At 40.2% G+C, this 24,771-nt stretch overlaps 2 protein-coding genes across 2 annotated transcripts in view; both read right to left on the bottom strand.

Annotated features, from left to right (window-relative positions):
- Nucleotides 1-19,567, bottom strand: part of pde11a (phosphodiesterase 11a) — a 43,199-nt gene extending 23,632 nt beyond the window's left edge. Inside the window, exons 1-7 of the mRNA XM_072397016.1 lie at nucleotides 18,625-19,567; nucleotides 17,975-18,133; nucleotides 6,242-6,331; nucleotides 5,462-5,602; nucleotides 5,239-5,303; nucleotides 4,203-4,335; nucleotides 2,090-2,165 (exon numbers count right to left, since the gene is read on the bottom strand). Coding sequence (XP_072253117.1) covers nucleotides 2,090-2,165; nucleotides 4,203-4,335; nucleotides 5,239-5,303; nucleotides 5,462-5,602; nucleotides 6,242-6,331; nucleotides 17,975-18,133; nucleotides 18,625-19,413 — 1,453 coding nt within the window. The 5' untranslated portion in view covers nucleotides 19,414-19,567. The remainder of the gene's footprint in view (nucleotides 1-2,089; nucleotides 2,166-4,202; nucleotides 4,336-5,238; nucleotides 5,304-5,461; nucleotides 5,603-6,241; nucleotides 6,332-17,974; nucleotides 18,134-18,624) is intronic.
- A 1,456-nt stretch (nucleotides 19,568-21,023) lies between these two features.
- On the bottom strand, nucleotides 21,024-22,518 carry LOC140319400 (cytochrome c-b). The gene is made up of 3 exons (XM_072397017.1): nucleotides 22,410-22,518; nucleotides 21,608-21,783; nucleotides 21,024-21,527 (listed from the first exon to the last, which is right to left on the bottom strand). The coding sequence occupies exons 2-3, from the start codon at nucleotides 21,777-21,779 to the stop codon at nucleotides 21,382-21,384; spliced, it is 318 nt and encodes a 105-aa protein (XP_072253118.1). The 5' UTR covers nucleotides 21,780-21,783; nucleotides 22,410-22,518; the 3' UTR covers nucleotides 21,024-21,381.
- Nucleotides 22,519-24,771: the final 2,253 nt, after the last annotated feature.

Below are 24,771 nucleotides of genomic sequence, written 5' to 3'. Positions count from 1 at the left end.
CGCTCCTATTCTAACAAGTGTTCTTTATCATGAAAACATTTTTCAAATTTTACAATAATCCATAGCTTCAGTACATGTTTTAAAATAGATGACCTGGCGTGTTGTGTGACTGCACAATGCAGTTTGTTCACTGAAGGCGTTCTGTGGAGGGGGTGTCAAATTTTGCTTAGTGCTTCACAAAACCAAGCCTGAGCTGCAACCAGCTCAGCACAGTGTTAACCCATGAGGAATTCCATCAACCAACCAAGCCAAACTAAAAGTTGGTTTTCTACAGGGGCGGCTTATACAAACAGGATATGCAGCAAATAATTATTAACATTTTGTGTAACAGCAACAACCGACTGTTAGCTTAAACAGTTCCTTGTCTATAAAGAGATTATTGTTATTAAAAATAATATTATCGTTTAAGTGGGGTTGTGTGCAGTACTTACGTACGATTCGTTTCTGACAGACGTCTACTGCAGGTAAGCCAGTGACTAGTCATAAGTAATATACACAACCCCACTTCAGGGAGAAAAAACATTTGAGAAAAAAGGGAGAACTCTTGATTTCCTGAGATAAGTCAAAGCAACACATGAGTGGCTCAAAAGATTTTGCAATGCCATAGAAAGCAAATTCGACAATACGAGTCCTGTGTAATTTTGTAAAGTCAGACTATACCTCCGCCTTGGGAGAAAAAAAATATAGTTAACTACAAGATCTGTGAGAAATAAATGTGTGCAGTTAAAATCAAACTGCGGTTATAATTGTGTTTACTTGTGATGAAATAGCAATTCATGCAATGAAAGTCTACAATTATTTCAGCAATTCAAGTAGAAGCAAAAGCAAAATTGCTTATCACAGCGATCATCTGGCTTGTTAACCGAGAGTATTTTTATAACATTTGAAAAAAAAGATCCAAAATAAAACTGCAGTTGCAGCTGCAGTAATTAAAGTGGAATTTAATGGCACATTTCTGCAAAAAAAACAACTCAAATGTGAAATTTGCCAATAACCCTCACATTTCTTGTTACATTTTGAATGAGCTGGCTTTAAACTCAGCAGATGACACAAGAGAATTCATTTTCTAACTGACTGTATCCTTGACTTGAGAATATCATCTCTGCTGCTTTGTTTGTATAATGATTTCTCACTCAGCATCTTCAGGTGCCACCCACGCACTGCACTTCCTTCTCCCCTCACTCTTTGGGTTCTTCTTCCTCTTTCGCTCTCCCCTTCTTGAGAAATGCACTTACACCTACGCAAAGACGCACTCAGGTCTTCACTAACCATCTGCAGCAGATATGCTGATCATTTTGTACTCAAATAAAACTAATGACTTCCTGCGTCAGATCTCAGCGGACAAAGAGAAGCGGCTATCATTGCTCCTCGCTGCAATATCAAGCACCGGAACCAGACGAGAGATCAATGATTTATCAGAGTGTCAGCCTGGTGTTAGCCCGCGGCTGACTCCCAAACACAAAGCACACAGGCTGAAGAAGGGAAACTCCACCTCCTGCACAACATGGATCTCATCACACACGTGCAGTCTCAGCTGCACACATGCACATCCATCCCTCTCCCCTATTGTTTGATTTATGCAGCATGCTATACAGTGTAACTCTATCGTGAATGTAACGTGTGGCCAAAGGTATGCGGGGTTGATCTGATCGGATTATCTTTAATTACAATGCTAAATGGCACATAATTACTTTTAGAATTGCATTTTAGACTATCCAGTGCCTATTAGTGGCAAAACTAAAAAAAAAAACTCTTTCCTGTTTCACCAATATTTCGGATCACAAAAGAAAAGTTTCCGAGTAGGAAAAGTTAACTGCTCTGCAAAGAATCTGGATCATTGCATAAAACACCTTCAGGATTAGCTGGAACAGCAGTCACCGATTGTACTTGTGCTCCGCATCCTGTTTTCCAACTCTATGGGAAGCCACACTGATAGATAGAATGAGAAGTGAGACCATTAATGCCTGAAACCCGCACATGTCAATCTGGCCTTATAGCTACAAAGTGGTGATTATTCTACAACAGTTATATATCATCTATTAAGTGTAAGTACATAGATCAGTGGAATAGATTCAATTTGCTAACTTACCAATGATTTGGTGGTTGCTGTTCCAAATAGGGACACAAAGCACAGACCTGATATGGAAGTCAGAGAACTGGTCTGCCTACAAAAAAAGAAAAAACAGAGTAAATACTGTATAAAGTGAGGATTATAATCAGCCAACATAAAAAAAACATGTCTTGATAATATATTCAGATTTTATTATGGTGTATTATAAATTTGCTCATTTCAGAGAAATGAGTGCAGCGTTAAACACTCTGGTTTCACTCTTCAAACTGAGGCACTCAGAGACTGTATCTGCTCCGAAACTCGGCTATAGCTTTAGCATATATGTATTGAACAATTCAAAACTATATTCAGGTGTCTTGTAATAAATTCACCACTGGGCTGTTAACTATGTATATGTGCCTCACTTCAAACAGAAGAGCAATGCTTCTGTACATAGAAATATAGCAACTGCAGGACGCATTGCGCAGACTGTTGCTATCTCTATTCACTTCGGTGAGTGCCTGCAGGTAACCCTTCCCACAGCCGAGCAGCAGCGGTAGTGTAATAAACTAGTGCATACCTTAAGATTTTCTGTCACTGCTACTTAAGGTTGTCCATGTCAAACTTTTGCTGCCAGCAGCCAGATGCAGAGAGGATTGCTGGTATTCTGTTAACCAACTGAGGCTGATATTGCTTTCTAGTTTATCCTTCAGAGATAGATTAACAGCTGACCACGACATGGTGTCAGTGAGAACAAGATTTAATGCTGGTCATGACAAAAGTACTACCTCAAAGGCAACTGGGCCTTACTCTTGATATTGAAGACATTTCTTAAAAACCATATCGGTTCTACTGACTGGCAGCCATTTTAACCTGTGTGAGTTCTTCACACCTGGATGAGCCCATAGGGCCATATGTAAGGTGTTTAGGTCAATATTATTAGTTAAGTAAGCCACTGTGAAATCAGATTCAGCTTGGATTTAAGATTCATTCTTAAATCCAAACACCATGGTTAAAAAAAGCTGCTGACTTGTGGTGAGCAGTGCCTGCTTGGGACAGTGAAGCTGACCAATATGAGTAGAACTGACTTTTTAGGAGGAGGACAGCCTTCAGCTTAAGATATTTTTACAGAAAACATGAAAATCACGGCCTTTTCATGGTACATGTAACATTAATGGCTTTATCAATCTCTTAAAGAAATGGCATTCAGGCACTCAGACATTGTTCACTTTCCTGTTAATGTTCCTCACGCTTCATTCAGACATGACTGTGAAAGAAAAAAATGACAGAAAGAGCCACGATGCACACATCAATAGTTGCTATTTTCTTGAGACTGGACGGTACATCATATGAGGTATAAGATAACTGCATTTATCGAGTCACTTTTCTCACAAAACATCTTGTATCGCCATAGCAATTCACATAAGTGATGTAGCTACGCAGAGAGGGGATGAACACTGTGGGAAATATCACATGTTCAGACTTATTGAGCAATCACTGTTTTCCTTGTGAGGGTTTGATAGTACCACAGTAACAGCGTAACTTTTAGGTGTTGTTTACATCACCTGAGGACACATTTGCCACTGTTTGTCAAGTGAGAAGCTGCACCACCACAAAAAGACCCTGCAAGCCCTTCTAGAGTTACAGTATACTACAGAGTAGTTTACTGTACAGAGTTACAGAGCATTAAGCTCAACAAAATGGTGGTGGATGGGTTGTAAATATTGATATATAATCAGACAAATAGTAATATTCAGTGACCACCAGATTAATGGAAAGCAAAGCATGTCTGAAAAAGGGTTAATGTGTTATGAAATCATCTTGAACATCTACAAGGCAACACAACCTGTTTACAGCTCAGGGATGGATGCTACAATCTGACAAAGTGATATCTCCCTTCACTGTTTTAATTTGTCTTAAAGACAAAGTCTTGGTAGTTTCATTAAAGAAGCCATTTTTAAGATTTGTGACATAAAGGTCTTGTAAAGTGACCAGCCAAGTGGGATTGAAGAGGACCAGTCAAACACCCAAAGGCTAAGCAGTAAGCTTTGCTTTCTGTATACGGTATAAAACCTGGATTATTGAGAATTATCAGAGACACATGTCATACAAGTTCCACTCCCATTTCACTCCCACCGAAGTGAATTTCTACCTCAGCATCGAAGCGAGGATCCTGATAGGCATCACTAATGTTGACAGGTAGTCCTGTGGATGCCACCAGCTCTGCAATGCTGTTGTTGATGAGCCAGTCTGAGTAAGAAGATTTCTCCATACTGTCTTTGAAACTAGAGTCAGAAAGTAAGATGGAAAGATGACAAAAGAAACACAATGAAGAAACAGTGCTGAACCAAGTCTAATTTCAAAGAATACTTTACTAATACACCGATTCACCTGATAACTTGTGAAAGCACAATAAAAGTAATTTTATTGCTTTTTGAGTAAAAAAATGAAAATAAAAAAACCCTCTCAATTTTTTTTGCATAGGGGCGTTCTTATTTCTCCTTAAGGACAAGCGGGTGTCATTAAATGTCTTCTGCAGCTTATGAAGTAATGAAAAGTTAATTGTGTGATTGTCTTCTTCATTGCCAAACACCCCCACACTTTTGCTAAAGAAACACCTGAGTCGATGCTCACACCTCCGATTCTCATTTATTGCAGAGCTGTTGCTGAGTTTTCACTTTTCAATGCAAAAAATCAAATGCTCTGGGTGGCTTTTTTCGTCATTTAAGAGTAAAGATGGAAAGACACTGATTTGGAGCTAGAGATGCAGTGATAAATGTGGAGCTCACAGTAAGGTGGGAAATAAACCTCATCGGTATAATGCTCTAACTTCTGCTTTCCTGCCCTCTTTCTCTTATTATTCTCCCTATCAGTCAATCCCTAGAAGAGTGTCCTTCTGGGCACATTAGAAATCCTACAGTTTGCCATCCTTTTGACACCAAATCATCTTATTCAATTACTCTCATTGTTCAGATACAAGCCTTTAGGGAAACTAATGTCATCACTGCTGTGCTTCTTGTAATTTCAGCAGACTGAAATTGTGCCGTTTCAGTAGTTGGATTCACCAACTGAGGCAAAACACATATCAGAAACAGATGTCTGGTCTAGCCTGATATTGGGGATAAGAGGAAAATGAAAATATGTCACTGAGGTGCATGTAGAGTTTAACACTTAAGCATAATACATACCTGCTTTCAGTGTCTGCACTACACTTTGGGGACAGTAGCTCAAATGACTTTGTGAACTTGACCACCTGAAACAAGTGTAAGGGAAGAAATCACTAAAGCTCCAAGGAGACAGAGTATTTACTAGAACAAAAGTGAGACAGATTGGAAGAGAAGGCTTGCCCCTGTGCAAATGTGCTGACAGATAGATGTATACACAGCGGGACAGCAGAGAGAAAAACTGTACCGGTGACTCAATGTCCTCCAACAACTGAACGGAGCAACGCTCGCACTTAAGCAGTGTCTGGGCACGGTGCATGATCTTCCTGACAATTTTCTCCAGGTCAGTCTGTTCCTCAAACAGGTCATTGACTACCTCCAGGAGTGCCTGAACACCAAAGACAGAAAAAGAAACCACTGGCATTATTCCCAACAAAATGAGCCACACGATACTGCGAAACCCACCAAATGTGAAATCTGTCAGCAGGTAAGATAAAAGGACCCTTTAAATAAAGATGTTTTGCTTCGCTCAGCTGTTGGAGCATGATTATTATCATTATCCTTATACCATAAACCAAACGGATGAAATAACGTGATTACTTTCCCCAATAAAACTAAATTAGGCCCTCTATCTAAGGCAGTACCGATCTAATTTAATGCACAGGCACATAAAAATCATACGGTGTAAAGGGAGCTCTCCTCATTTTTCTCCTCTGCTCACTGAACTGTGATCTCATTATGTTCACTTCCATCACAGATCAATGTGTGACATGAATTAGTGCATCTTTAACATTCCCAGGGAGATGTAGATCATGGACCAACCCTTCGTCTGGATATAGACCCATCCCCCTCTACAGTGAAAATGCACGTGCAAGACTGCATGCTGTGCTGTTATCTCCACTGCAGTGGCAGCAAGTGGGCTGCAGGTGATCAATACACTGCCTCAACGTCAGCATCAGGGGGGAAGACGTAAAGCTGATTCTAAGGGCAGGGGAGCGATCATCCTTGCTGGCCCTGTGGCCCTTACCCGACTCCTGTCGTACTCCTTCCTTGAGGCAGCAAAGAGTTGAGCATTGGAGATGGCGATTCCACAAAAGGGCAGATACATCTGCAGCACCTGTGGACACACATTGAACATTTGTAAATATGCTTACATGATGTAGCTACAGGTATGAAACACTTGATGTGATGAGACATGTATCCACTTTTGCCCAACAGTCCCCTTTGTGAGCTTACTGCAGGAGCATTTCAGTGGTGCAGAACATTACAGGACAAGCATTTAACATGTTTGTGAGAATTCAAGGACACTCTCTGGAGAGAAACATTTCGTGTACAAACATCTTTTTGGTTGATAAAAACTCAGCAAGGCTCCTGTTATATTTCACAATTTAAAGCTGTTTGAAAAAAAAGAAGAGTGATTTTCACTCAGAAAAAATATTACACTTTGAATTAGTCCAAATAAGAAATAATAAGAATAAGAAAACATTTTATTCATGGGCGCCTCTCACTGTGATTTAAAGGAGGAGAGAGAGGCAGTATCACGGATGGATTGTGGGAGAGAGTTCCAGAGACGGGGGGCAGCACGGCTCAAGACTCGGGACCCCATTGAGGATAAGCGGAAAGGAGGTGTAGTGAGGAGCATGGAGGAGGAAAATTGAAGAGTCCTGGAGGGAGTGTAGATGTGAAGGAGATCAGAGAGGTACGGAGGTGCGGGCTTATGAGGAGCCTTGAAGGAGAGGAGGAGAATCTTGTAATCTATGCGGTGTCTGATGGGTAGCCAGTGCAGCTCTTGAAGAACAGGAGTGATGTGATTTATGGAGGGGGTTCTGGGATGATCCAGGCAGCTAAATTCTGGACCAGTTGGAGTTTATGGTGAAGCTTGAGTGGTAGACCAGAAAGGAGGGAATTGCACAAGTCCAGACGGGAGGTGACAAGGGCATTGACTAAATTGGCGGTACTGTGGGGTGTGAGATGTTATGCTGGTGAAAATATGCTGACCGACTGAGGTTGTTGATGTGAGCTTCAAAGGATAGTGTACTGATAGTGAAATGGCCTTTCAGTGACATCACTCCTTGCTAGGAACACATAGATCAATTCAACTGACATTTCACCAATTGACTGAGTGGTCCTGACATATTGTGCCTTAAGCTAATACAAATTCCTGATTTCACTTATATTTTTCTTCACACAAATAATGTAGCTACATGGTATGACCTAATGGGCATAGTTAATATCCTGAAATCGAATCAAAGTCTTACCAGTTTGTCGTCAAACTAAATTTCTGTCCTCTTCACCACTGTTGTTGGGTCTGCAACTGTATGCAACTGAGACATCTGTGATGACAGTTATTGAACAATTAACCCTTATCTGGGAGACACTCAGCCCCCATAACATGGAATCAATAGGATTTTAGGTCATGTGCTTGTTTCTCTGCCTCTTTATTTAGTTATCTATCTTTAGCATCTAGCTGCTGTGTAAACAATACAATCGGTACAACAAACCCACTAATATTTACCAGCCTTCAGCATGACCTGAGAGTCTGGACACCACAACAATACATGAATGGGAAGTTACTCAGCTGCAGCTGCTGATATAAGGATATCTCGGTAACCCTAAAGAAATTATGTAATTGTTACTCATGAGCCATGAGTAGAACATTTGAAGAACAGAATTCTATCAAATAAATGAATAAATATGAGACCCACATCTATGTCCTACTCACAGAATATTTTAAATAGCACCCTAACAATGGTGACTACAGTGTGAGCTGAATAGTAGTAGAAAATAAAGGACATGTTATAATAAAAGCAGAATAATATTCCAATGTGATTAATCTTGTAGTTTGAGCTCTGACAATTGATTAGTGAATTGTAAGTGTCAAACACTGAGAAACGCAGTTATCATTCATGTGTCGGGACATTCAATGACGAATGATGAATGAAAAGTCTGTCTATCCAAAATTAAAGACCGCAACTTCTTCATGATGATTCTCAGAAAAGAGCAGAATTAATTTTATTTAAAGTAGCATATCGACAGACTTAGGGTTGCTTTTTTGCACTGGTCACTTAAAAATGGAAAACATAAACTAAAAATGCTCCAGATCTCTTTTTAAAATTGAAATTTTCTTGTGCAGCGCTGTCTTCTTTCCTTATGTCCTTTAATTGATACCTGTGTTTTATCCGTTCCATTTCGTGCATTCAAGTCTCTCTTGAAGTCAAAATGTTCAATCAACATCTGAAACATTATTCTTTTGTGGCATGTCAGTCTGATGTGCACATTATTATGCACCACATAATTAATCATAATGTTATATGAGATGTTTCTCCATCATGAGTAAGTCAATATTTTGCACTTCATTCAGTCTCTCTACATAAACAAGTGTCTTATGCGATTGTTTTCAGATACAGAAAACAGATGATGTTAAGCAATAAATCCATAATAAGTCCATACATAATGCTATTTCAGCTGTCCCATGGAATTCTCTAATAATGGTCTTCCAGAAAGGCAGTGGCCATCAATAACCCCAGCAGGAGCAGATTCATTAGCAAGCAGGACTTTGGGGATCTGGCTATGGATCTGCCTGTGGAACTAACAGGCAAACTCGAGAAGAGCGCTGCTCTCTCTAATTACATTCTGTCAGGCAGGCCATTACACAAGGTTGCATTATAAACAAGACGTTTCTGCCAAGAGACCTCGGAACTGACCAGTAAAGAACGGTATAATAAAAATAAATAAATAACACTAACTGGCCGCGGCCTCAGGGACAGTCACTTCCTCTAACCACAATTACTCTCTTTTACGTAACTGTGTCTTATGAAGCGAGTCAAGGAAATTTCAAAGCCAACACTTTATTTGTCCATGTCTCCGTGTGCATATTTATTAGGTGACTTACAGAGCTGTGTACTTCTTGCATTTGTGATGAGGCCAGTTTTGCTGGGAACTGCTCTCATGAATAAAAAATTTGCATTCCGAACAAAGACTCATTAGGTGACAAAAGCAGTTGAATCGACATACTACCACTACGCCTGGCAGTCATACAAGGTATTTTACACAAGGTGAATTACGAGCTGACAAATTGTGTAAAATCAGTGAGCATTAATAATCGAGAATAACATAATGTTTGTATTTGCTAATTGACATTAGAATTTTTTTTAATCAAAAATCCTAAAATTGAGTGTGTAAACTGTAAAGTAAACCTGTTCACAGTATTCATTTCTAAATCTGAGTAGAACAATGTGGCATGGTAAAAGAAAAAAATGAGGACATACATAGAGTTTTTGGAGGTTTTTTTGGGGGAGTTTTCTGATGAGTAGAACACTGTTTGCTCAAGTCTGCCTCTAACTGCATCCCGGGCCACTTCCATCCATCCTGTCTACAGCTGGTTTCAGCGTGAATCGTGATCGAAAGAGGACAGCTCTAAGTGTGTATGTTCACAGCTGGCATCCAAATGTTTCAGCCCATTTACGTGACACTTAGAAGAAAACGTATTATTGCGTTAGTCTGACCAAAACTCGACTTTTGAAATGCATGCAAATGTTTTAGCCTGATCGAAATCATATGAAATCAAGCTTCTCAAAACAAGAGTAACACACCCAGAAGATGCAGCTGGGGATCGAATCACTCCTGCATGTATACGCTCAACTAGGCACTCCGCACATGCTTCAAAGCTCCATCTTCTTGCATCTTTTTGTCAAAACAGTAAAGCATAAGCAATCCAATAAAATTCCCACGCATCAGAAATTGTGACTGAAAATCAGCTCATTAACCCTAGAACACTAGTGAGTAAAAATACTCAACAATACATGGCAAACTGAAGTACTTATTTAAAAATTTCCACCTCATGAAACAAAGAACGGTACCATGGGCGGACCCTGTAAAAATCCTCTAAATCATTAACAAGATTTAAATAAATAAATAAAGCAGCTGTGAACTTGTCATATAACCACAATTGCATGGGTGAAAATCAACGTTAACCACAGTTAGAGTTAGAGAGGGTTAAGACCACAGCATCATCTGATAAAATCACTATTGTAGTAACTTAGAGGCATCATCTGATAAATCTGGCTATACTTACATGTACAACGATCTTCCACAGAGAAGGTTCAAAGTGGCAGAATATCTTAAATATTTTTTCCCGCAGTCCACAGTGTTGGACATGCCTCAGTCAAAAAGTTTCCTCTCGTGTGCATGTATAATGGGGCAAGGACAGTGGTCCATATTAATGTCCCAGTCAAGCTGGAACCACCACTGGACTCAACTGAGTGCAAAACATGTTGAGTGACCACGTGTTATCGCCACTTTGCTTATGTCAGCTGTGTTGGACAACAAACTGGACAGAAAAAAATGGTCGACTTGCCCATTTTTCCGCACAGTCAAAAATTCAAATCAATGTCCTGGACAATGATTTACACATTAAGAGTGAGTCACATTTATTGAAGTGTGTTGAAAAATACTTAAAAAAAAGTGTGAAGTTTCGGAGAAGTAAAGGAGAATTGAAAAGAAACGATTTGGGACAACCCCACCTGGGGGTTGGTTCACAACGCAAGTTGTATGATTGCTATGTTTTCCTTACTCCTGAAATGCTTTGCTAAGACTGAAATGGCCATAAACATCAGTTGAGGAGAGGATGGCCGAAGGTTCTAAAGGATGAGCTTTCATCCCAGAGATTCCTGGTTTTAAGACTTTAAGACACAATTTTTCCACAGTCGTTGCACTTTTCTACTTCCCTCCCACTCGCAATTAGTTTCTTTTCTACTGCACTCTCACCCACGAATGGTAATGAAATTCAAATAAATAATTAGGCTCAGAATTAATGTACATGGTTAGGTCTACATGTTTTAGAATATATGCTTAGACAGTGTTAAAAATCTGCACGATTACACATTTTACTATTCGTGCGTTTCGCTTCCTGTCATGTCACATGAACAGACAGGGGGCAAAAAGCAAAGGGATATGTTACCATCTCTTAATTTACAACCATGGATTGTGAATCTACTACATTTTGGTAAAATGTAACGACTGCACGTTTCCCAATGAGAAATGGCAGCTTGAGATGTTAAAAGGTCTTCTGTCAGTACACTCTGCTGACAAATGACATTAAACCTGAGCCTTTTGAACTCTCTGCAGTTCTCTTGGGGGACCAGTCTCTGAGCAGATAGATGAAGAAAAGCCTGACAATGGTAAACCGCTCCACTCACAGTAAAAAGTAGATTTACGGCCAGCAATTTAGGCAAATTACTGTTGTGCTGTGACAAGGATCTAAGACCACCTCCAAATGTGGTCTGAGCAATCTGAATTTAATGCATCGCCAAAGCACCCTGCGTACGTTTACATCTGTCCTCAGAGGGGCCCTCTTGTGACAGGATTACCTATGCCGCATGTTAATACCAAGGGTGCATGCGTGGGACCTTAAATTCATTCCAAATGGCATTCAACTCAACTCTTCACATGGTCAGAAAATAAACGGATCACACAAGATATGCGTTCACGTAAACCAAATCAACAAATTAGACCTCAACTTTTGTTTACGTGTGTAAAGTGTTTTTGCTCATTAATCTGACATATCTAAATAAATAAATAGATAATCGGATGAATATAAAAGAAGGAAAACAATATAATTTCATTAATGCTAAAAAGAAAAAATTGTATTAAGAATCTGTGATGGACTGGCGACCTGTCCAGGGTGTACCCCGCCTTTCGCCCAATGACTGCTGGAATAGGCTCTAGCCCACCCGCTACCCAATTAATGGACTGTCGGTATAGAAAATGGATGGATGGATGTATTAAGAATTGTATTCTAACTGGGCTAATGCTCTGATTAATTATATAATTTCTCCATTTTTAATTGTTAATTTTGATTAAAGATGCACTTGCTAAATGCGCCCTTAGTTTAGTTTCTTGTTCGCCTCGTTTAATACCTGGACAAGATGGAGTGAATTGTGTTAAACTGTGTTGTGTAGATTTAAGGGTTGTCTCGCTCTGAGGCGGGATCTTGAGGAGCAGAGGGACAGGTTTCTGATTTGTGTTGTTTGGTCTTTGATGTATATGTCTACCTAATTTTTCTTGCTACTTATTTCTTATCACTGTCAAAGTCTTCTTAAAGTCTGCTCAGACTCCAGAAATACAACCAATTCTTAAAGGCCATGCTAAACTGTAAAATTCTCAACCCCACTTTTCAATATGTACTCTGCTGTTGCTTTAAAGAGTTCCTGTTTTCACACTTGGCAGGAGCACTTCAATAGCTCGCACTGAATCCGTTCTTATGAACATGTTGCCTTGCCATCACATGGGCCACATTTTAGTACTCTGTGGAAATATTTATTAGTTAAGTGGAATTTTGTGATGTTTTCGGTCATTTTAAGCACTTTGTATGGAACATGTTTGTTATGATGCTCTGTATAAATTTGATTAGATCTAATGTCCTCCAGGAATGTATTAGAAACATGTGGCTCTGGGCAGATATTGTGTTCTCTGTTTCTTTGGCTGTAAATTTAAATTGGGAAATTGTGTGAAAGTGGTTATTACAGTAGTGCTTTGAGCCAATTTGATAGGGACTTTGACAGCCAGAGGGAGCTCAGTGATGAGGGGAGAATGTAATTTGCAATCAACTCACACAGATGCTAAACTGTATTGGCAGATGGAAACTGTAAGAGATCATTTGTGGAAATGTCTACCTGGGAATAATGCATTTGATGTCTAATGTATAAACAGGCTTGCAAAATGACAAAGGAAAATCCGACTAACTAAAATTAAATCCAAAAAATGATTCCATATACAGAAGTAGCAGGAATGGGTCAGTTTATACTTGCAAATGAAGCAGCTGCCTGTGTTCCGTCACAAAATAAGACAATTACACAAAGATTGAACCATTATTCAAACTCCAAACAGTTAACCAATCCGGAGCGTCAATAGAACACAATTAAGGCAGCGTGGGATTTACAAGCAGCCATGTAATGTGCTAGAAAATGTCAACACATAGAGAAAAGAAACTTGTCTTGATAAAGGTACATTTAAGCCTCTAATGACATCTGTTACTGTCTTGTCATTTCATCCTTCAAAAAGTATGCGTCTTCTTATTAAAAGGTCTTCCATAAAAAGCAGAACTGCAGCTGTGCAGTGCAGGAAGCTTACTGAGTTATCTAATGCTAGCATCGCATTTCATTACTAATTCAGCGGCAGCCATCCCAGGCATTACTGTGATGTTAATGCAGTGTGAAATGTACTCTTGAAACAAGGGAATGATAAAAAAAAAGAACCCCCTATTATGAACAATCTATGGAATTTATGAATGTAATTTTTACAGTAGAGCACTACAGAGAAAAACATACCATGAATAAAAGTCCATAGTGAAACAACGAATAAAAGCACAACGGGCTTTGTGCTTTCGTGTTTCATCTTCTTTGCCTTTTATGGGCTCATGCAACAAGAGAGCAAGTCGGTGTATCAGCCTGTCATCGCCATTCTGCTACATCCATTCAGGCGCGCTGATGGACTTAAACACGTGCTCCTCGTGCCTCTCTGATGTACAGTCATTCAGAAACAGAAGACTATGTATCTCAGTAAGAGATGCCATCCAATATTTGGGTATTACATACATTCAAGGATATCCCTTTTTGTATTTGGTCCATCTTAGATCATAAATCTGTTTCAGAATACCCATAAATAACTGGAGCAGCGAGAGTTCCCTATCATCATTAACTAATATGAATGTTAAACAGCATATAAGGTTTTTGTTTTTTTTTCTTTTTTCGTGGTACTATCTGTGTCCTGGGCCCCTGGAACACACTTCCTAAGGAAAAATTAATAATGTCCTGAGGCTAACTACAGTCATATGGGGAGATAAAAAAGGGCATATTGTTTCAGCTCTAAGCTTTTATGTATCAGGACATAATAAAGAACATCTGGTCCTTACCAGGTCGTAAAATGAGGTGGGTACAACTTCAGATGAACAAGAGCACATGACACATTACACCATGTCGTTATCTATTTAACAAAAACTAAACCAAAATGCGGAAACACAAGAAAAAGTGAAAAGCCAAGTGCACACATGATTCAAGAGCTTGGAGAGCCACGTTTAGCCGCAAAAACTTGATTGACTTGTTGTCAATCTTTCACGTTGGTATTTTTTGGGCACAACAAAAAATGTTGCTCAATGTTTCTGCATCTTTTCAGTCCAATGAGGTTTTCCATGTGTTTGTTTTTGTGAAGCTATTTCAAGGTTGAGCCACTGCATTTCAGTCAGGTTGAGATGTGGACTTGGACTGGGCCACTGCAACAGCTTGCTTCTTTTCATTTTCAGACCTTCTGTTGTAGATTTGCTGCTGTGTTTGGGATCACTGCTCTTTTACATTACCCAGTTTCAAAGTTTTAACTGTTGGACAGATGGCCTCACATTTGAAGCCAGAATACTTTGGTATACAGAGGAGTTCATGGTCGACACAATGACTGCAATACGCCCAGGTCATGGAGCTGCAACACAAGCCTTAATCATGAGCCCTCCGCCACCGTGCTTAACATGAGGTGTTTGTCCTGATACGCTGTGTTTGTTTTATGCCAAATGTGGTGCTGTGAATAATAGCCAGACATCTATACTTTGGTTTTATCTGTCCATAGGACATTGTTCCATAAGTCTTGTTGTTTCTTTAGATGTAACTTTGCAAACCAAAGCCATGTTCTTCTTAGAGAGAAGAGGCTTTCTCCAGCAACCCTTCCAAGTAGGACATACTTGTTCAGCCTTTTTCTAACTGTACTGTCATGAACTTTAAAGGTGACATATGATGCCATTTTTAACAATTCGACCCAATTTTCTGTGATCTTATTGAGATATATGAGACAGGCTTAGGTCAAAACATCAGTTGTTTTTAAGCATAGTGGCCCCTATCAACCCCCTAGCAGGGTTGAGATTCAGCAAGTGCTCAACCCTGCTATCTTGGTGAGATACTCCCCTCCAAATCCTGGGCATCAATTGTGTAATTTCATGAAGCAAACGCAAACATAATCAAGCTATAGTTCCAGTCATACCAAAAACACTCCAGCTCTATATATAGATATAGACAGTTACTCTATTGATCCGAGAAGGAAATAGTTTAGCTGTGTAGCTTTAAGTTACCAGCAGGTGCTAGTAAACAATTATTTTTGATCAACTGTAGTGGAACAAGCCGGAAATGTCTACAGCAAACCTCTTAGAAGCTGCTGTACGTCACCTTCATTAGCTAAGCTGTTAGTGATAGCTAGTTTCTCAGATGCTTATATTTCCCTCATCTGATGTTCAGGCACTAAGAGTTGGAACTAAACTCAGTTTCATGAACTGGATCGAGTTGTTAAAATATTATCCTAAAATATATTGGCTCTTATATCCTCTGAGGCTGGTAGTAGATGTAGGACACATACTCGTCGGGACACCTGACAACAGAACATTTCCGAGCAATGCTGACTTCATCGGTCTAGTAGGGTGGATGTGAGCAGGCGGGGCTCAGAGGTTGAGGCTTAGCAGAGGAGAGGTGGAGTGAACTTAACGAGTGATATACTTTTTAAATGAAAATCCAAATCCTTAATAGAGGATATTTCAAACAAAGGGAAACTAAAAAAAAAAACCCACCAGGTTGTGTTTTTTGAGAGTTTTACACTTGCTGGTCACTTCAGACCCCCAAATATATCCTCCCAAAAACAGAAGGAAGTTATTTTCCCATAATTTATCTAACCTAACATACCAAGCGACAATATGCCCTTGGGTCTGCATACACCCTATCACCATTGTTAATGTCAGTGACTTGTCTCAGCAAATTCAGCTTGTAGAATCACCCATGTGGCTGTCGGAGAAAGAGCTCAGTCTAACTGGCTGATGAGCACAGCAAATGAGTGCACAAGTCAGACTCAATATCCTCTGATTTGTCATTTCCATTTCTCCCGAATAAGTAACACTTTCACAACATAACATTCATGTGGCGTGAACAAACTGAAAACAACTTGATAATCATGACTCAGGAGAGACCGTTTGAGACCTGTTTGACCTTCCCAAAAAACACAAAGAGCTTGTTGCCAAGTTGTTGTTTTTTTTTCTTCTTTTCAATCTACACAGTCATACGGTTTCTCCTTGTATGAGTAACGTATAAACAATCCCAAACAATCCCCTCTGTCTTCCTGTGCAGGTGCAGACTGTATGTTGTGGCAAAGAATCCCTCCAGAATGAATAAAATGTTCCATGCATGTGGATCACAGTATACAAAGGAGCAAAAACCAAAATAAGCATTTTTTTTCTAATTTTCTATGTTTCTGCTGTTGTGAACTTATAACACTGATATTAATAATATATGACGGTGTGTAGCTCTGCTGGGCTTGTGTACCGCAGACGCTACAAAACAGCATTTTCTTAAATAAAAAAACTGAGTAACATCCTTGAAATGCCTCACATGAATCATAAAGCATGAGGATTACTTCTGGGTTATTCTTTCCTCTGTGCTATAATTCAACTTCTAGCAGTCATAACAAAACTACGAGTCTTGCAGTTCTGTAAAGCTGACGTTAGGCGTTACTATCATCAGTTGTTTGACTTGGACGCTCATTTGCCATTTTGAGAAAATCATTTGTCGAAGTTTTTCTTTTGGATTATATTAGATTTTTTTTATGTAGTTACAAAAACAAAATCTACTAAAGCAAAAAGAAAAACTGAAGTGGAGGTTGCTGAAGTTAGAAGATGGACATATTGATCTAACCAAAGGACGCTGTTGTCACCAACCTGATTGCATAATTTCATTCATCAGATTAAAAAAGAAAACAGCAACAACAACATGATATCAGCGTTATATGACAGCCATTTGGCACCATCGTGCTCAGTCAAGGAAAGGTCATGCCATCTGTTCGATGTCATAACCCAAACCACTGCCAAACTTGATGTTAGAAGTGGGAAAGTCACAACATTACCAAATATTGTTCCAATTTAAGGCAATTTTTTTCAAGAAAAAATCAATGTCTGTCTCATATTACTTGCCAATCACAGAGTCAGATGTGAAGGAATTTCCCAGAATATCTTAAAACAAAGCCAAGCCTGGGAGGGAGGGATCCTAGAAAAGAGGTGACCAGATCACCAATCATGACTATTTATCCTCTGAGGGGCCTTGATGCATAAAAATTGCATAGAACTGCATAAACACACATAACTCTTTGCACCAAAGAGATGGGGCAGATATTTTTGACCCGACTTCGCCTAAGAACCAAATACCTATATGGACATTTGTTTGAGCAATATTGAACAAATATAATCCAAAGCCACTAGCTATGTCTAACAAATGCAATGCAGGTATGTAAGCAAGATAATGGTGAGATTTCAGTTTTTCATTCAGTCATCATAACTGGTGGGCAGAATAACACATGGAACCCACAGGGTGTGCAAGTACTAATATGTTTTAGTGGTACTTTATTCATAAGAAGCTGTTCTATTTATTTATGAAAGAGAAATGGCCTGATCTAAAACTGTCCTCACTGTCATTTCTGTTTATTTTTGCGCAGCTCTAAAATTGACTGACTGTGACATTGAAAAATTATTTGGGAGAGAGCAAGGAAGAGGGGCATGCAAGTCTATGTTTTACAGGTACAGATAATGAGTATTCAACATTGACAATGATGAGGAGGATAACAACGAGCTGTGAGACAAACCAACACCTTAGAATCAAAGAAAAGCACATATATCTTGTTCTTTTCCGCACATGCCAAACGGGCAGCAGGACATGTTGTGTTATGGGCACTGGTGTAATGATAGAATTACCTTCTCGTCATCTTCAGTGAAGAGTTCTCCACTCAAAGTCTTGTTGATGCCCTGAGCAACTCCGATGATCTCTCCGTCACTGTTGCGAATGGGCATGCACAAGAGTGACTTGGTTTTGTATCCTGTCAGCTTGTCAATTTCATCACTGAAGCGGCGGTCCTGCAACCCATGGGCACAGTAAAAAGTAAAGACACAATGTAAGGACTTGCCGGAGGGGGTCAGCACACTAAAAGGTGCTGCTCCTCAGAACCACCACCCACGAACCTAAAAATGTCCACAATGATGGTAGTTTGATGGACAACAGTGTGATTTAAGGTTTGCTCTGTAAAAAGTTGCCATGAATTTGAACAAATGTCTGACATCAACAACATTTCCCCACACAAAGGCTATGATTGGACAGTAAAGCAGTGTTGCCTGAGAAACTCAAAAGACGTATTCAAACACTTTGGTTCGATTGGACTCAAGCGTTGGTCAGTCTACAATTAGTGTTGGTTCACGAGCTTTTGGTCGTTACACACTTTACCTTATCAACAATGAACTATGAGAAATAAAGTGACAAACTGCACATAATTGGACTGTCTCCCTGTCTTGGTCTCTTTGTGACTCATACATATGCACACACGCTTGCATGCACAATAAGGAGCTGGCACCTGATAGGCGTCAGGAATGTTCACCGTCTCTCCGTGTTCAGCCACATAGCCAATGATTCCTTTGCCCCACGGCACTTGAACTTCATCTGAGTTCATTGAGGGCAAAACAGTGGTACCTGCGTGCACGTCAAAGAATTTGGACACTAGTGTTTTCTTGTTGCCAGTTCCTTCTACTAAAAACAAGGAGCAGCGGTCTGCGTCGACCATAATGCAAACAAACACAAGGATTTTGTAGCTGAGACTCGTTAGATCCAAGTCGTTAGATATGTCTTTCACAAGCTCCAGGAAAAACTCTCTTTCGTTGTGTTCCTTGAGGTAATACTTAAACCCCACGGCCGTGGAGGGGTACTGGGGGATGTTGACTCTGGACTCCAGCAGCGCGCTCAGGATGTGCGCCGTGGTCGGGGGCAGAGAACTCGCTTTCCTCAACAGAGCTCTCCTCCTCATGCTCGTCAGCGGCTCTTGCGCCCTGGAATTCACATGTTCGTCGTATGTCCTGTTGACATTAATGGCCTTTGATCTGGCGAAAGTTTTGCGCAACTCCTTCTGAGACGCTCTCCGCTGCAGACCATCACATTTGCTCGCCCAGCTGTCCTTGCACGGGTTGCTCTTCTCCTCTCTCGGTTCGGCGGGAGCCGCAGCCGCTTGGCTCTTGCTCGCCTGGTGATTCTTGAGCCATTTCTCCACCATGCTATAATTCCCCTTTCTGTTCAGGTAGTCCTCGAATAACTCGGGATGCGAGTCTAGAAAACTTTCCACGTCAGAGAACACCATATTTGACACAGCCATGTCTGTGCTTCAGATGGTCATCAGTGAACCAAAGCCATGCAGTCGCGCAGAGAAATGTCATCTATGAGGCTTTACAGGGGTAGAGAAAGTAGAGAATCACGCGAATCGCACAACTTCCACGATGCATTATGCTGGGAACACCTCTGGAGCTACATATCCAGTTTCCACATTGTGAGGAGAGGGATGGAGACTTCTTTTGCGCACCACCATATTCCTCCACAACATCTCCACATAGCTCATTTCATTTAAGACAATACTGTAGACCTAATCGAAGCAACATAGAAGCAAAGGAAGGCCCGTGTAGACTATCACAGGCATTGAAAATCCTCAAACAGAGCCACTACCGCTCATCCCCGTCGTATGTGTCCTCTTGTGTGCAAATGACGCTGGCTGTGGTTGGCTCGCTCCCGCTGATGCTCTCTTCGTCACACAGTCAGGAGCTCAGGGTTGCTCCAGCGCTCAGCCCTCTGGCCATTTGAACCATTTGACCTCCTTTACAAAGTATGATGATGACGATGAGGGTGACGATAACTAGGAAACGTTTTAACTATCATCTTTTCAAATGGGTAAACATGCGTATCAACACCTGTGCAATATTCAGAGAATGTGGTGGATCACAGTAGGGGTTGTTTTCCTTTTGATTACTATTAGACTCCACGTCTTGTCTTTATGTGATCTGTAAGGTTAAAAGCGTAACATCATGTATTAGGTGGATTAAGTACTAACATGATTTAAACAAATAATGAGTTTTTATAGGCAGTCCATGAAAAGGTTTGACAAGAGAAGTCAGCGTCTTTCATAACGAACATTGGAGCTCCACGATGCATCTTTCTCCCAAACCCCAAACTTTATCAAATTCTGGATCCACAGTGGCAAGTTATGTAATGGTGACTTGTATTGCCAAAGTAAGCGTGTCAGAAAATCAAATTCCTATATTGCTAGTGAAGCTCAGGGTTGTTGCGCCATTTGAACACAAGAGGGAGCTGTCGGCTGTGCCACGGGTTAGACTGCAAACTCAGCAACTGTTCAATGGCAAAACAGGTTTAGCTGATTTCTGTTATGTCTCTCCTTTTCCTTGAATCTCTTTCAACTGAAGCGTGAGACCCTCTTAGTTGGAGATTGTATGTATACATATACACAATTTATCATATAAACCTACTCTCACCACACCCCAGAAAAAAAAACATGTTACATTCAGTCTTCTCTATTTTTTCTTAAAAGCTTGACAACAGTTCTCTTATTTTGGCTGAACTAAGGTCTAATTCAGTTATTCCATGTTGGAAGAAAAAGGGATCCACAAAAACGACCCAGCCCCGTGATACCAAGTACAAAGGAGCAGGAGACCACGTTACAAAGTTTAACTGACCGTTATAATGAGCTATAACCTTAATCCAGTTCCCCACTGGGAATATATCAAGTATTGCAGATTTCCACTGAATTTTTGTCGCGCAGACGTACGGCTTGTGAAACAGCACCCTATACTCAACACTTGCTGACTTCTGGGACCATAATCAATGTGACAAGTTGTTTAAATTTTGTTTAGTGTCAGTTTTATTTACCAAAGAAATGGAAAAATGACAGTTCAGTTATTGACAAGACAGAAAAGGGCATTTATTAAACTGACAATTCAAAAAACTACTCGGAAGAAAAGAAAACAAACCGAAGAATTAACAGTTTAGCACAGCATTCAGGTCCTACATTCTGAATGGCCAGAACATTGACCAATAATTTATGATAGAAAAAGACACCTGTTAAAACCAGGAGATATAATTTACTCAACAGCAAGAGAGCAATTGATATCAAAAATGAACATACAGCTACAACTAATGTGGCAACTTTGCAAACATGACGGTGACTGGTTTGCTTTTCTGCCAGAATTATATAGAAAAAATAAAAAAAAGGTCCTGGTTTCCTGAGCAGTTTGTCAAGACATGAAAACGGGTAAAGGAGTATAGAAGATGAGGCCCCCTATGAAGTGGAAGACTTGAGGTATGCGATAAGATCCGTACGCTCAGTCTTCTTTTTGATGCCAGCGAAGATCATCTTTGTTCCTGGAATGTATTTCTTGGGGTTCTCCAAATAAATCATCAGAGTGTCCTCGTCCCAGACAATGCCTGGAATAGTGGAGAATGCAGTTTAAAATCGATCTGATAAAAGTGTGAAAATACTGCCAGTACAAATACGCAATAACTACCTTTGCTTTTGTTGGCATCTGTATAGGAGTAGCCCTCTGCCTGGCCTGTCTTCCGTCCGAAGAGGCCCCAAAGGTTGGGTCCAACCTTGTGCTTTCCGCCGTTTTCCACCGTGTGACACTGGGCACACTTCTGGACAAATGCCTTCTTGCCTTTGTTGATGTCACCAGGCATTTTTCTATGACACACAAACAAATAGAATAATTTGACTTAGCAGGTATGTTAGCATTACTATTCTCAATAACTTCTTCTTCGATAAACATATATCCTGCTTTTAGTTAACGAAGCTAAAGGTAATACCATAATTCAGCCACAAGGGGGCGATATCTCCATAGTTACACAACTATTGTCCATTCGGTATTGTTACAAAACTTTTTAACGTCACTTCTATAGTTTCCATGGATGTATTTCAAATGTAAAACCAAGGCAGTGGTTAAGCAGCTATTAAGTTTGATCCTATTCATGGCGATCTTCAAAATCTTCAGCTAAAGTTTAAGTATTACGGTTTAACCCACGGCGTGCCGAGTCCCATCAATATTTGTTGGAAGTATAAAGAATTAGGCAAAAACCACAAGAACTGGGTCTTGAATAAAGGTACCGATTGAAAGATCTGATTAAAACGTAACCGGGTTCTCAGGAAACCGGCTCCCGCCGACACTGGACCACGCTTGTACGTGAGAGGAGCGGAAAAGAAAAAAAAAGACGGATTTTTGGCATTTTTGTCGATTTACAAAAAACGCGATAACGCAGACCACGAAGAGCAACTCACAGAAAGGCTCGTCGTTTAAATAATTCCCGTCTCACCTTTTCTTGTTATGCAAGGCCTACTCGAAAGAATTAAAGTAACTTGTAGTTCCTCAGTTTCAGTCCTCCTACCGGCTCCGTCGCTCGCGTTGTGCGAAACGTGCTTCCTTTCCCTGAAGTTACTCCACTGAAGACGTCATCGGTCACCTGACGTGTTTCATCACCCCAGTCACGTAAACGTCGTTTGCGAAATGTAAAACTTCCTTACTGTCTTTGATAAATTGCTTTCAATTACCAACCCAGTCCATAAAAACACGACACTATATTACTTCCAGAAGATAAAAACAGAGAAAAAAGCGGAACTTCTTTTTTTTTTTCCAACCTGAGACTGAGCCCAGTAAAATTATTTTAAAAGAAAAAGGCCATGAAAGACAAGTGAATGTTAAGTGGGACTGAATTTAAGATTTCTAGTGTCTATCCGTTCCCGTAGAAGAGACACATTTGAGACTAATCTAGTCAGCTAATTTGGGCCTTTATAGCTCTGTTAAGGTTCTATGAGGTCATGAGGTCATGAGCTGTGCCAAACTTGGGTTCTGGCATGTCTTGTATGAGACAGACGTGGCCCAGATGTCCTAAACTGGCTTTGACATGGGTTATGGCGAGTGTTTGCGAAGGCCACGTGGCCCAAAGCCTCAAAGAAAACACTCATTCAAGAAAATGTTTGGTGGATATGTGTTTTTTTCAGCCACATTTGCCCTGAAGCCAAAGGTTAGGACCATAAAGTGCTCAAACGTCACGAGCATGTCAGAGTCCATGTCAGGAATGCTCGCTATAAAAATGAATGGTCAATTCTGAGACAGACACGGGCAGGTGGAGAGAGTTGCTGGGTACTTTTCCTGGACCAATACTCTCAGTTTTTTAAGAGAGAATGATTTTCCATAAGCCCCAACGTGTGCCAGAAGCCAAGGCAAGTTCTAACAACAACGGAATGACAAATACAAGCTACTTAACACCCTTTCAAGCATTCGTGACTGCAGTCCTTAATTCTTACCTGCCCGGTTTTAGCTGTGTGTCATGCTTTCGTCAGTATCATCTACCTGAGGTCACCCTCTTATCTGTACATCACCAGAGTAGAAGACTTGTGCCGTATGCTTGAGTTGTTCCACGTTGACAAGTAATAGGATCGCACTACATCTGTTTACAATATTTGCTCGTCTCTACCCCTATCTATCCATATAGTAGTTTTAAGTTAACTCACACCTTGCTAAGTTTGCAGTTTCTTTATCCTGATTTGATCTTGTTAGCATATCTTGCATACCTTTCGGGCATGCTGGAAACACACCTCTCACAGACTTATCATTCATCAACTGGCTGTCTTGTGGTTGTCTCTACTATTGTCTCTAAAGAAATTTGGCTCATGATGTCTGGCACACTGACACCGTTTTGTAAACCAATTAACCCACATTTTGCTTTCATCTTGAAAAAACTAAATAAATCCCTTGTTTCCGCTCTGTGTTCATTTGTTTTAGAGTTGCCACCTTTGAAAACTCACAACGTTGCCCTGCTTGGTTATTTTAAATGTAGTTTTATCAGTCAATTGTGGATATACTAATGACTATACTTCTGTTATAAGCGTTCAGTGTGTCAGTTTTAGGCCTTCACTACAAACTTTTTTTTTTGGAGGTTCTTTCTTGGCCAACCCATACCTCGTGTGAACATCACTGAAATGAACTCAACCCAAAACTTCAACCACAATATTAATGAAAAGCAGGTAAATGAGTTGGACTGGCACATCAGCTGAAGTTAACACAATATATCCTGATCCACTGCATGTCTAATGTTGGCATAACAACCATCACTTGTGCAGAACTCATTTGTCCACTAGGGGGCCCTGTTTCAATCTGTTCCACTCCGTATGCGCATGCAATTATGCAATTATTGAAATAAATAAATTGAGAGTCTTTCTCACAAATATTGTTTAGAGATGTGCGAAAGAAAATGTTATAGACCAATTCAAATCTACCAGACATTTAAAGCTGATGTTGTAGAATCAAAATTGCTCTTGGCCTTAAAGATCTTGTAGAGACCTTAGTAAAAAATGCCCCCTTTATAATGCACTAAACGTTTCAAAACTTTTTGATTGAAAGGAGTATGTTCCAGGTATGAATTAACTGATGGTGTTAACAGTTGGAGCGTGTCCAAGGCACTGCTGAAAAAAAGAGATTGGCCGTCAATAAAACATCCCTGAATAAAGGGGGCACATTATACTATCTATCAATGCTATGCTAGCTATCTATGGGGGAAAAATGTAAAGTCATCAAGTTATACTATGAGAAAAAGCTGCACTGTGTGATGGGGGGAGGCTTCCTCCTATCTTTTAGTTCTGATGACATTGTGTGGCCAGTGTGAAACATAAATATAT

The sequence above is a fragment of the Leuresthes tenuis genome, unplaced genomic scaffold (genome assembly GCF_036924035.1).
Source record: "Leuresthes tenuis unplaced genomic scaffold, fLeuTen1.0.hap1 SCAF_12, whole genome shotgun sequence".
NCBI lineage: Eukaryota > Metazoa > Chordata > Actinopteri > Atheriniformes > Atherinopsidae > Leuresthes > Leuresthes tenuis.
Note: the sequence above shows the minus strand (reverse complement) of the source record. Positions and strands in the feature narration are given on the sequence as shown.

Excerpts from the sequence above, each read along its gene's own strand:
- LOC140319400 (XM_072397017.1), bottom strand. The coding sequence starts at position 21,779 with ATGCCTGGTGACATCAACAAAGGCAAGAAGGCATTTGTCCAGAAGTGT. Across the intron at positions 21,528-21,607 it reads AGATGCCAACAAAAGCAAAG|GCATTGTCTGGGACGAGGAC; the intron begins GTAGTTATTGCG and ends CCACTATTCCAG.